At 42.4% G+C, this 13,345-nt stretch overlaps 1 protein-coding gene across 5 annotated transcripts in view; it reads left to right on the forward strand.

Annotated features, from left to right (window-relative positions):
* Positions 1-13,345, forward strand: part of aplp2 (amyloid beta (A4) precursor-like protein 2) — a 55,456-nt gene extending 42,111 nt beyond the window's left edge. For 2 of the 5 annotated variants that reach the window (XM_020649188.3, XM_020649185.3), the window contains 10 exons: positions 305-379; positions 700-858; positions 2,015-2,143; positions 4,331-4,430; positions 5,153-5,326; positions 6,037-6,072; positions 7,799-7,881; positions 8,959-9,036; positions 10,692-10,847; positions 11,237-13,345. In XM_020649188.3, coding sequence (XP_020504844.1) covers positions 305-379; positions 700-858; positions 2,015-2,143; positions 4,331-4,430; positions 5,153-5,326; positions 6,037-6,072; positions 7,799-7,881; positions 8,959-9,036; positions 10,692-10,847; positions 11,237-11,338 — 1,092 coding nt within the window. In that variant the 3' untranslated portion in view covers positions 11,339-13,345. The remainder of the gene's footprint in view (positions 1-304; positions 380-699; positions 859-2,014; positions 2,144-4,330; positions 4,431-5,152; positions 5,327-6,036; positions 6,073-7,798; positions 7,882-8,958; positions 9,037-10,691; positions 10,848-11,236) is intronic. The other 3 variants (XM_020649187.3, XM_020649186.3, XM_065960332.1) reach the window with 3 other exon arrangements.

Below are 13,345 nucleotides of genomic sequence, written 5' to 3' on the forward strand. Positions count from 1 at the left end.
CCCTCATAAACAGGATATGTGACTCAGGATATGTTGATCTGTGCTTGTAATTGCTCTATTTTTTTTATGTTGGTAACTTGTTTAATGTGCTGCCGCCTGCCTCGGCCGGGACACTCTTCTAAATGAGATTCTTAATCTCAATCAGGTTTTTCCTGGTTAATGACATTTTAAATCAAAATCAAATAAAAACCACTGTTGCAGGTTTACGCTCTCATTCAGTTGAAGAACTGCCTTGCTGCTGTAGCTTCATGTCCTTATCTGTGTCTCTCTCTCTCTCTCTCTCTCTCTCTCTCTCTCTCTCCAGGTAAGAAAAGAGTGGGAAGAGGCTGATCGCCAGGCTAAGAATCTGCCCAAGGCTGAGAGGCAGACGTTAATCCAGGTAAGACGCTGATCTTGCCCCCCTGGGAGTCCCCCTTTTTGTCCCTTTTGTTTGGGTGAGATATGGCGGCTCATAGGTCCTGGATCCCTCACTCCCCGTGCCATTAAATGTCCCTTCACCCCGGCTGCTCTATCTTTATCACTCTGACGCTAAATTAGAGCACTGTCTGAATGGAGAGACTTGAGTCACCAAGTCCCTTGACAAGCCTGAGAGGCGACATTTGTGAAACCCAGAGCTGCGACACTTGAAAGAGGTCTGGTGGTGCCATTCTGTTTAAAGTGCAGATACATATTTATTTACTTTTATTATTTTGTTTATAGCACTTCCAAGCCATGGTGGAGTCCCTGGAGGAGGAGGCAGCCAGCGAGAAGCAGCAGCTGGTGGAGACTCACCTCGCTAGGGTGGAGGCCATGCTGAATGACCGGCGCCGTCTGGCCCTGGAGAACTACCTGGCTGCCCTGCAGGCCGACCCCCCGAGGGTAAACACCACACACTGACCTTAGGGAGGAAAAGCCTTTTTATCACCTCCTCACCTCGCTCCATCTGTCTTTTTCTTTTTCTTTTTTTCTCCCCTCAGTAGACTTACAAACAAATTCACTCACCGCGCCGGGTCTCCCTCTATTTATGGGCTGTGGCTAATCTCATATCCTGTCAAAAGACCTTCTGCTAACTTGCACTTCATCATGAGGAGAATGGATTACTGCAGCCAGAGAAACACACTTCACAAAATCCTCCATGAGCACAAAGTGAATCACATTTGAACCTACGGCTATAATCCCTGTGTCGTGTTTTTTTTTAATTCCTCTTATCTAATAGTCTTTGATCCTTTTGCCAGCTCTTAGTTTGATACTGTGTTAGAAAGGTACCAGTCGCCCCCCCCCCTGGATCCACCAGCGTTGGGCTTCTTACCCAAAAAATGAAAGAATTTTATTTTCACATTTTCAATCATTTCAACTTTAAGAATATGTCTCGACTCGGGAGCAGCATTTCCTTCATCCTGCTTCAGTTACTCCTCTAAAATTGGTCGTTGCATCATGATGCGGTGTGATGCTATTTCAGAAGGTGCTGCAGAAGATTTGCGACGTGTTATACGCAATTGATTTCTTTTTTTTCATCTCAGATTTGTCAGGAATGTTCTTGAAATCCATCTGGTTAGAGATATGTGGGTTGTGTTGTTTTCCATCTTTAGTAGCACATAGTGTGTTCATGCCAAATAAGAATCAGACTCCTCAACCAGTCTGTTCATATTTTTTCATCTTTGTTATTTGATTTTTTTTAAATCAAATTAAAACTAAAGAAGAGACCAGTAACTCTCACTTCATGAGAGAAGGCTTTTTACCATTTCCTTCCCAGCCATCTTAAGTGAATATTGATATCGGTCCTTGTGTTTTATGTCTTGATTTAATGATTTTTAATTGTACCACACTTCAGTCAACGTATGTTGGTTTAACTGTGCATTATAATTACATTTAGTTTGGATTGATTGATACCACTTCCAAACAAGACAGAAATATTGCATCACATGAATTCCTCTTAGAGTCAGTTTTCTTTGCAGAGCTGGTAACCAGGCTGTGTTTTTAAACCCCCAGTAATACTAACAGACCCTCTCCATCTCACCTCATGTGCCCCTCTCAGCCCCACCGCATCCTGCAAGCCCTGAGGAGGTATGTCCGCGCCGAGAACAAGGACCGCCAGCACACCATCCGCCACTACCAGCACGTCCTGGCTGTGGATCCTGAGAAGGCTGCTCAGATGAAATCACAGGTCTGTTTCTCTCTGTCCTGATTGATGAGTGACTATCAATTGATTTGGTTTGAGTGAAAAGGCCCACTACACATTCTCAGGGGCTAAGATTTATTTTTGGGCTTTTTGTGCCTTTATTGTAGAGATAGGACAGTAGAGATAGGATAGAGCTGGAAATCAAGGGAGAGAGAGAGATTGGGGAATGACATGCAGGAAAGGAGCCACAGGCCAGACCCGAACCCGGGCTGCTCTCTTGGAAGACCACAGCCTCCATACATGGGGCGCGCGCCCAAACCACTGCGCCACCAGCGCCCCCATATTGCTTTTTTTAGTCCAATCATTTAGTCAAACAAAGAGCAGTATCATATCTCCACATCAACGTTTAGCTTTTGTTTGTAAGAATGTGTTTTATTCATGTGTACAGTTAATTCTGCTTAATGGGTGCCTGACCGTTTTTGTATGTTTTCATCCGGCCTTAACGAGCTTCAGCAATGAAGATGTATTCTACTACAGACCGTCAGTAAATCTGAACCCTCGCGTCGAGCCGCTCCAAAAACCTCACACTCTGCCTATCCCTGCTCAGACAGGGGAGGGATAATGAAGTCTCAGCCTGCTCCTCTCTGCCCTGTTTCCAAGTGTGTAGGAGGTAGAAAGAGTGTGCGTTTCTCTGAGTTGAAGCCCAGGAGGAGTTAGTAGGCTTGTTTGACGGAGAGAGAGAGAGAGGGCGTGCGTTTCATTCACTTAAGCTCCAGCCGAAGATTAACATTGCACAGGTCTTGTGTAATGCTGGACTCTGAGCCGCTGCACGGGGATTTGGCTGGAAGCTCCTCTGTTAGATGCACTCGCCTGTGTGTGTGTGCCCGTGCCCTTCGACACCATTTATAGTTATGAGCCACCATTACAGATAGCACAGCAGATGGATGAAACAACACGGTGAAGCAGGGGAAAGGGACCGGAGGCTTGCTATTTAGATGAATTGTTGGATCTTGGAGGCAGCGAGCCTCGGTGCTCAGTCATGGGAAGCTAGTTTCGTTGTCCTTGCACTGTGTTTATTTGTCAAGCTGGATCCTGTGTATTTTTCCCACTCAGCCAACCCTGCCGGAAGTTTAAATCTGACTTTACCATTTTTTTCCAACTCCTCTCATATGTTTATTTGATCTGCAACTTGGAAGTGCATTAAATAAATCCTTTGTAAAAAGAAGGATTTCTTTGCTTTATATAACCGCTATGGGATCACGATTGTTCTCTTTTAATGTGAAAGCCTCAGCAGCTTACCAGAGGTTCCTTGATGCATCAAAAAACATCGAGACATGTAATCTTCATAGCGAGGATTGTTAGTCGAACATGGAACAGGAAGGTGCCACAGGGGCTGCAGCTTGCTCTTAATGGGAAAGGTGCATCATTGCCATCTGTTGCTGGCTCTGGTGCACTGCAGCCATGTGTTGAAAGATTAAAGCAGTCTATCATCATTGTGGGAAATAAACACCAGTTACCTGCCAAGAGCCGGTCAGCTTTGTCTGTGGCGGGTAGCGTTTCATATACTGCCAACCACTTTGGCAGCAGAAAATGTGGAAATATTTTCTCCTCTTTCAACATCATATTGATGTTGAACACAACTGTTTTCAAAACAAAAAAGTTTTGCTTTTTGTTTGATCAGGGAAGTTAGTGTTTTGTTTTTGTATCCACGCTGTTGTATGGGGGTTATCATTGTAGCTGACAGGCAGTAGAGCCTGTCAGGTCGATTCAGAGCCTCCAAACTGATTCGAACATTACGTGCAGCAACTTGTTTCATGTCTGCAAGTTGGCTGGCTGTGAGCGAGTCTGAATAATCATGAGAAAATATGCTCTCTACCACAAAGCGCACAGCTGCCATTTTCCATGACAGCTCCATATAAATATGTAGTTGTTTCAGATGTTTACATTTTGGCCTCCTGGTTTGCTGTTGCTCACAGATTTAAAAAAAAAAAAACATGATTAAATGAAAGTTATGCAAACACAACAGCTCCTTCATCTGCTGCTTTGGGATATTAAAGATACAGACACTTTTCAAATAAGTATTTTTATCTTCTTATAGTCTTTCTGTCACCTCACAAACACGTGTTGTCCTGTCCGATAAGTTGACAAAAATGTGTCACCTCTTCAGCTGCAGTAACTTTCTACTCATTTCATCAAACGCTTTTTTTTTTTTTTTTTTTTTTTTAACTCCAGGTAATGACCCACCTGCGTGTCATCGAGGAGAGGATGAACCAGAGTCTCTCTCTGCTCTACAAAGTTCCTTATGTCGCTGAGGAGATTCAAGATGAAATAGGTGAGTGGTGTTCAGCTGAAAGAAGAAATAAAGTGAAATGATTGTGCACATGATCCGGACAGATAGAGCTAATACATCACATTTGTGCAGACCCTCAATTATGATTATTATTAGTATTATTACAGTTGTTTCAAAAAAGACAGAATCATTTTGCAAACATCAATTTAGGAGGAGACCCATAGACAAGCTTTAGCACTGACTGTGAGAAAAGTGCTGCATTGTTTTCAGTGTGAATCTGTTGAGAGGAATTGATTACAGTCACTGCTCTCTGTATTCAGAGGGGCTTTGCTCTCCAGCTCTTGCTTGAAGAATTCAATTTAAAGCTGCAAACTGCTTTCAGGACAAAGCAGTACAATTTAAGACCGGCAATGCCTGATACCTTTTATTATTATCTTTTTGTTTGCTTTGGCTGATTAAAGAAAGCGTGGCATGTTGTTGCAGCGCAGATTAAAGTGGAGCTGCTTCAGTGACAGAACTGGGTCACAGCTTTCACCATGCAGCATCCTGTTGGGAGATGTGCAGATTTACCCAGAAAATAGCTCTCCGCAAAAAATACTAATTGGTAGTTAGTGGAAATGGGAACAGACATCTCTTGCAGCAGCAGTTGCAGCTCGGTTTTTAAAAGCATGTTAACAGTAATCGGAGCTCATTATTGAAATGTCTCAGCTTGACAGGTGTTAGCATAACCATCCCATGCTTTGTTTATGCCTTTTTTCCTGCAGACGAGCTACTCCAGGAGCAGAAAGCCGACATGGACCAGTTCCTGTCGTCTATTTCTGAATCACAGCCAGATGTCACCGTGTCATCAGAGGAGAGCGTGGAAGTCCCCCTGCCCGAGGGCAAACCCTACCGCCCCTTCCAAGTCACATCCTTGGGGTCCCGGTCAGAACCAGAGGGTGAGCAGCTCCGAGCCTCAGACAGTCACAGAGCAGCATCGTGAACAACACTGTGGCTGTGTGGAGAACAAAAAGGCCATACACACAAATCTTTCTGAAGGACGTTGGTGATGAAGCATGTCAGAACTGTTGAATAGTGAGGGAGGAAAGGTTTACAATGTGTTTTATGGCGATGCGAGTGTGCTGTGAAGCCATGGGTTTGGACTTATCTTTGCCTGCACAGTTCCCTGCGGCCTAGCCCTCAATGCAGCACTACTGAAGTTCAGATAAATGCACAAAGCCTCGGGCTTTGGTGCAGTGCTGGAGCCAAAAGCTTAGGGAGAAAATGAGCCGTTATGGTTCTCGTCTTTATCACGTTGGTGCCAAACAAAAGATTGAATCCTCAAAGGGGAGAAAAAAAAAGTGATGGATGGTTCGCTTCCGGCAAGATGGAAGGCAAATTACAAGTAAATCCCAAAGCAACATTAATACACATGCCAACACCCTAGAGGACTTAGACAGAGCTAGCCAATTTTGAAATGGCTTCCTTTTCTGATTTTGGTTACTTTTCAATTTTATTTTTGGACTCTTCCCTGCTTAACTCTTTTCCTAATCAATTAACACAGCTTGATAATCCTGCCTTTCTCTTTTCACCTAAGTTTTTTCTCTTCTCTCCTTCCCCCTTTTTCTGTTCTCCTTTTTTTTTTCTGTTGTTCATTTCGAATTCCAAGGCGATCTATCAGACTCCCCACGTGCCTTCAAGAAAGGTTGGTGCCTCTGTTGCGTCTTGTTTTTTTCCCCACCTCCTCAACTCCCAAGCCATTTCCATCTACTATTTTTGTTCCACTGCTCTCCTCTCCCCTTGTGTAATTTGGGATCCTCTCTCTCCCACCATTTCTGTTTGTTCAGAAGCCATCTGGTGGTTCATTTTTATATTTTTGTTTGATGACTCACATGGGCTGCGTGGTTGGGGTTTCAGTTGCTTTTTCTGCTTTTCATCATGTGAGGATTATCACCAAATGCTGAATAGAACATTTTTCAGTGGCTTTTTCAAGTCTTTTAGAGATACTGTAAAAGCACAACCAGCTCCCCTCTCAGAGACCCTTGTGTTCGCTGTCATCCTGTCTTTAGTACATTTGTCAAAGCACCTTACTTAATTATTCCCCCACCCAAACCCACACGCTCATTCCCCTCATCAGTCCCCTTCTTCCTGATAGGAGCTGTGTGATTTAGTGGGCCTGTCTCAGGCTCAGTGTTTCTGCTGCTGACCCACAGTCCAATCTAAATTATCCCAATTTGTCCTCCAAGTCTGAGACAGAAAGGTGGTTACGTCACCTGATTTGTCTGATCTGGACTTAACCCTGTGATCTTACTCAGTGAACACGCAGACACTATCCACTAATTGTTGAATATAAATCATATATTGATTTTTTTCTAAATGTACATAAATGTTATCTCCTCCCTCTTGCACTTTGTCCCTCTGTATTCACAGTTTATTTTTTACTACTGCTACTTAGCATCATTTTCTTCATCGATTAATCTGCCCGCGCCTCACTTCACAAATCTATAATCTTAAAAAGGTTAGGAGATAGCAAAAAAGATTTCCAGTCGCTTCAGCACTTTCTGAAATCCATGCAGAATAGAGGTCACATTGTTCCCGTTAGAGGTCACTCCCTTTGTGCTGTGTGTGTTATTGTGTCTGGCTGTGACACAATGTGCACCCTGCAGTACCATCTGATAACCTGCCAGAGTTTCAGACGTCACTTCTTCTGCTTAAAAAAAAGAGGGCTTGTAAACACACATCATTGTCCCTCGCTTAATCCAAAGGCAATTGTTTCTGCTCTTAAGTATTTAGCATGGGATGGCCTAGCTGCTGCTGCAGCAGACAAAAACAGTTAATGCCAGACTGCTGTACATTGTTCAGGATTCAGCCCTCTCTGTCTCACTCACTCTCCCTTCTCTCAGTCTTTGATTAATTCATGGCATATCCGCTGTGTGTATATTAATAGAGTCGACCATCAGTTTAACATGCATATTTGACACTCAGACCCAGTTCTTGGCTTAGCCACTTACCGAAACCCACTGGGTTTTTAAGAAATTATCTTCTGTTCAAATCTCAGTGGGGCTATGTGGGATTTTAGTTTGAAGTGTGTAATACAGGAAACAACATGGCAGAATGAGTCATGGTTCATTTAGTCAATGCATGTAGCTCGATGTTTACAGAGTAACATTAGCTACAACTAAAGCTTCACTGAGAGAGCCTCTATAGAAAATTTGGGGGTCATTGTCATATTGGCTTCACAGTGGACACACACAGAGCTGAATGGAAGAAAGGGCTTTGTTGTCACCAGCGCACTAATGGAGACTGAGGCGACAATTGTGAGAATAAGAGCTGTATAGCTGTGTGCAGCAGCGTTCCACCACCTCTTGTTTGTTTGTGTTTGTGTTTGTGCAGCTCCACTGTTATTGACTGTGCTGTTTCCCCTCCTGCAGGCTCCGCCATGTCTGGGTTAGACGGTCTGATTGGTGCTGAGGAGAGAATCATCAACAGCAAACCTAAGATCAGCAATAATGTGGTAAGAGCTTAATGTCACTCTGTTTTAACTTTCTTACTGCCTGAACTCTTGAACTGAGAGTAGCTTTGTTAAAGCAAAAGAAAAATATGTTTTTTTCATGTATTACATTTTGTTCCCGATCCTACAAAATCTATGAAGTAAAAACTGATTTGCAGGGTTAACTTCATTCCCACAACCTCAGGTCGAGGCAAATGTGCCGATTTGTTGAAATTGATGAGTACATACGGCGCTCTTAACGTAGCACTCTTAAGTTCAGCTTCTAATGAGCCAGATAATTCCGGTAACTATGTTGTCATAGTTACGGCTATTTCACACTGGGCTATTTGCGTTTCTCTCTTTGGCCTCTGACAACCATCCCTCATTCAGATCAACGCCACACTTTGTGCTGCAGTCATCGCATGCTACTTCTCCTCTGCCAGACACACCATTGCTTCCATGGAGTTTTCAAACCGTTCTTGGCTGATGAATGTTTGCTGTCTTTTTGCATGCTAATCCAACACTGACTGCAAAGCTGTGTGTGTGTGTGATAAATCATGCAAGTTTCTGACTGCCTGCATGTTTCTTTTTTGAAATGCTAGTCTTCTAAGATGGAGCAATCTGAGGTTATGAAAATAAATGGTGGCGACACCTAAACATTTCCTTTTTCTGACTATCCTTTGTGAGAAACAGACTCTGGACTGCTCTGTCTCTACATACTGCAGATTTTGTTTCAGCCTCCTGAACACGCCCTCTTTTACTCACAGCGCTTCTTCTTCTTCAGATTAGAGGTCTCAGTAACGAGTGGTTTATAGTTTGTTTAGGAAAGACATGTAACTGTGTGCCTAGAAAAGTCTGTTGTCGATGCTTGCAAACCCCCCCTCCCCCCCTCCCTCCCTCTCTCCTTCCAGTTTGTACAAGACAGCATCAAGTATACCATCACCCAAACACAGATAATCCTTACAGTTGACTTGGCTGCACATCGCCTGCCTGTCTCTCTCCTTTCTCTCTCTCTCTATCTATCTCACTCACACACACACACACGATCTCACACACACATTGTGGTGAGAGTAACCTGGGCTCCCCTGTCTGTGTTGACAGGTGATTGATGAGTCTCTGGATGTTAAAGAAGTGGTTTACAGTGCAGAGAGAGTCAGCGTTATGCATGATGATGAGCTGGTGAGTATAGCGGCGCCCTCCACTGGGCTTCCTGGGGAACTGTAGTTTATCTGTAGTGGGGGACCAGATTAAAGGCGGAGGGAGTGTGGGAGTGTGCAGAGATACCCGTTCTGCAGTGATTACTACGTCAAAGAAAAAAAAACACAGCTTTGGCAAAAAACCCTGAAGCCCCTTTTTTTTTAGATTTCTGTTCAGACTAATATGTTTTGGTTATTTATGCATGAGTGCATGTTTTGTTTTGTGAATGTATCAGAATGTACACATTGGAAATCTGGGTTCATATTATGAATGGGAATCCACACAAACTGAGAGTGCTCCGTTTATGTGTGTGAATGAGCAGTAAGCAGAATCCTCAGGGATTGTCTACATATGAGTAGTCTGTGTCATATGTGCCACGTTACATTGTGAAGATGAACATAGGCGACTGTGATTGTGTTTTTATATTGAACCGACAAAGTTATTACACAATCTTTTCACAAAGACATACATCATGCATGTGTACACACCATTCACTACTGGATCATGTCTTAATGCCGACAGGGATGTTGTCCCTGCTTCACTGTGGTTTAATAAGATAACACAAGAAGAGGGGTGCATCGTTCCCCATTTCAAAGCTATTCTTGATTAAGATCGATATCTAAAAGTGATATTTTTTTTACGATCAAGGCTCGGCTGAGTTGAAATCAAACTACCTTTTACCTGCATAGTTGGAAGAACCCACCTCCAATAGTCACAAATCAGTTTCCTGGAAATACAAGTTTATGTTTGAATTGAGGTTCTTCTATTTATGAACACAGATGCTCCTAATTTATCTTTTCATAATGACTATTGATTATTACAACAATTTCCTCTCAGCCTCCTCTGTGTGGAAACACAGAATTCAGCAAATAAGACGTATTGATCAGGGCAAGAAGCAAATGCTTGCTTCACCTTTTCCAACCTTGTGTGTTTGCATTAGAGTGATGCTTACACTCTAAACACCAGAGGAGACTTTATGTTACGTTAAGTAGTCTTTAAAGTCTTTATATGCGATTTTTAACACTTAAATATAATATAAAGTCTATCCTCTGAAAATAACTCTGTGAGTCATGACTGTCTACAATGGGTGTAACACCCGAGTCCCACTGTCTGTGATGTTTTCAGAGTTTCAGAGTCCTATCTTCACTTTGTTTACATCGCCAGGACGGCCGGTTGACTCCTCCCCTCGTGTATAAAAGTTGTTTAATTGAGGGACTAGAGAAAAGAAGAATAACATACTGTACTCACTGCTTAACTGTGTTTCTAGATCACGCTCATTTCAGGTAAATTTACATTTTGGTTATTTTGGTTTCATGCTGGTGCTCAAGGGGCGACATCTGCTGGATCCAAAAATCGCATATAAAGCCTTTAATGAAAACATGATTATTGGTTATAAACTAAAGAATATTAGGGGGGAAAACAAGGTTGAATATTTAAATAGTTTTTGTTTTAATACAGTCAAAACAAGGTTGAATATTTAAATAGTTTTTGTTTTAATACAGTCCTGATCACATGATGATGCAGTATTTTTACCATGCACTCATTATTACTGCAAAGAGAACAATGCTTAGCTGTGCATGTACAGTCTCCTCACCGCTCCTCGCTCTGTCTTCCCTCTCACCTGTTCTACCTGTCAGGAGTCGTACCGCCCCCTGGGAGAGGACTTCAGCTTCGGCAGCAGCGCACTTATTGGCTTGCTGGTAATCGCAGTGGCCATAGCAACCGTGATTGTGATCAGTCTGGTGCTTTTGAGGAAGAGGCAATATGGCACCATCAGTCACGGCATCGTGGAGGTACGTCACCTGATATTTGGAGGGGATTGTGAATCACACACACACACACACACACACACACACACACACACACACACACACACACACACACACACACACACACACACACACACACACACACACACACACACACACACACACACACACACACACACACACACACACACACACCTCTCCTCTAAACGTAGTGCCATCAATCTTATCTAAAGTGTCAGATTTAGATTATTAGCATCTCCTATGGAAATGAAGTCTCGGCAAATGCGAAGGGAAATTAGATTGAATGTCCCTGTGGTATTTGAATACGACACACGCAGCATGTTTTTCCCTCTGGAGGCGAGTTGCCCTTGTTGAGGTCAGCCATCATGAGTGCCGTGTGTTTGTCTTAACAGGTTGACCCCATGCTGACACCAGAGGAGCGCCACCTCAGCAAGATGCAGAATCATGGCTACGAAAACCCCACCTACAAATACCTGGAGCAGATGCAGGTCTAACCAGAGCCGACAGGGGGCGCTGAGGGGGAAACATACTACTGACCAATAACATATGCTATTGTTAAAATCATTTGCATACATCCAAACTCCATTTTTCTGGTTTGTTCAAAACAATCCTTAAATAATGCTACTACTTCTACTACTGCTACTGTACTATAGAGCTCTTTTTTTGATCATTTTCATTTGAATAAGGTGATGTATCTGCCATGTTGCATTATGGAAAAATGTGATTCTGCAGATTTTTATGTAATTATGAATACAGCTTTCTCCGATTCAAGATGTATAACATTTCTTCAGACATTTTCTTTATTTTTAAAAAGTGGACAGCAAATCAAACCGTTATTGAAAATGTTCTTGAGTAGCCATCATTAAACTGGCATACCAGACACCTAGCCTTAGGGCGCCATCATGCAAAGTGTCCTCCCTGCAGTTACTGATGGCTTTCTCTCAAAGAGTTGGTGTTTTATTTTGTTCTTTTTTTTTTCCTCTCAATAAATTGCTTGTATATGAAGGTTCTTTGTACCTAATTAAAATGTATAGTGAACGACAAATGAGAAAAAAATGAAACCATGGACTATTTTACTTTCTGTTCTTTGTTATTATAACAGACAAAATATACATATGCAGTTTAAATATATATAAAGTAGATGTTTTTATTCCACCTTGTCTCCCAGGTAGGAGGTAATCAGTTGGTTTAGGGGTTCTTCGCTCGGTGGTCATGATTTGTGTTTGCAGGAGCCCAGTCAGATGGAGGTAAAGGTGTGCACAGACCCCCAGCTCAAACACATCACACAAAAACCTACTCTGTACCCTGTGAATGTTGTAACCAATCCCCTTTTACACACACAAATACAACCTTTCATCCACAGGGATCAGAATAAACTAATGGACAAAGTAATGCCTATTGAGATGTGTTACATAGTTGAATGTATTGTGGAAGCCTTTTTTTTCCATACTATGTACCAGGTTGTTATGTGGCTTTCTTTTAAATACACTTGTCATAAACATTGTGACAGCGGGCGGTGGCATGCCCCCACCGACAAACAATTTTTGTTGTTTTCTGTTTTGTTTTTTTCTTCATTGTGTTTGTTTTTACTCATCTGAAGCAACAATAAAACTACAACAAGCACCATACTGCTACTTACAAATAACACTTTGGGGATATTGTATTCACACATTACTGTAGCGACTATTGACTTAAAGAGTAGAACATCCTGATGGATCAAAACAGGACCGGCCCGAGGCTCAGCTGAAACAAGAAGCTGCCCCAGTAGAGTGAAAATGTACCCAAACTCAATGGATTCGGTGGTGCATTATCTAACGCCAAACAAAGCTCATTCTTAACCTAAATATGCCAACTTGAAAATGAAATAGATCATTTTAGTGGGTACTAAAACTGTCTTTAATATTTGGGGGGAAGTATAAGGAAATGTTGCGACCTGGACTTTGGGCGGTTTTCATTCCCTGAAAAGCCTGGGCCGGCCCTGAATGAAAGCCAGTTGAAGACAATATGGAGCTGGAGGGCTGTGCAGGCAGACAGAGACGCAGGAAGACGAGGCTTGGAGAGCTGGTTTTTGAGAAAAAAAAATATAGCTTGTGTATTTTTACAGGTGGAGAAAGACACAAACTGAATCCTAGAGTCCTCTTTTCTCTCTCTCTCTCTTAGTATTGTCTTTGTATGCCTGTATAGTTGATGTTGCAATCATGGCTTTTTTTTCTGAAGGAATACCTGTGGTGTGCATTGTTCTTTATGAAATGATATGATGATATATATTTTTAAGTTTGTTTTCTATTTTTTTTTTCTCTTCCTGTGACAGTATCTCTGTATGTGACTGTCTCACTATGCACCCAAACGGCTTCAATCTTGTAACTGCCTGCTTGATTGTGGGAGGGGAATGGGAACTAATAGAATATGCATATTAGTGATTTTAAAATAATTGATTGACACCAGTGGAAACCGGTTTATGGTTACAGGGGGAATACACATCAATAAACTCACAACTTCCA

The sequence above is a fragment of the Labrus bergylta genome, chromosome 11 (genome assembly GCF_963930695.1).
Source record: "Labrus bergylta chromosome 11, fLabBer1.1, whole genome shotgun sequence".
Taxonomy (NCBI): domain Eukaryota; kingdom Metazoa; phylum Chordata; class Actinopteri; order Labriformes; family Labridae; genus Labrus; species Labrus bergylta.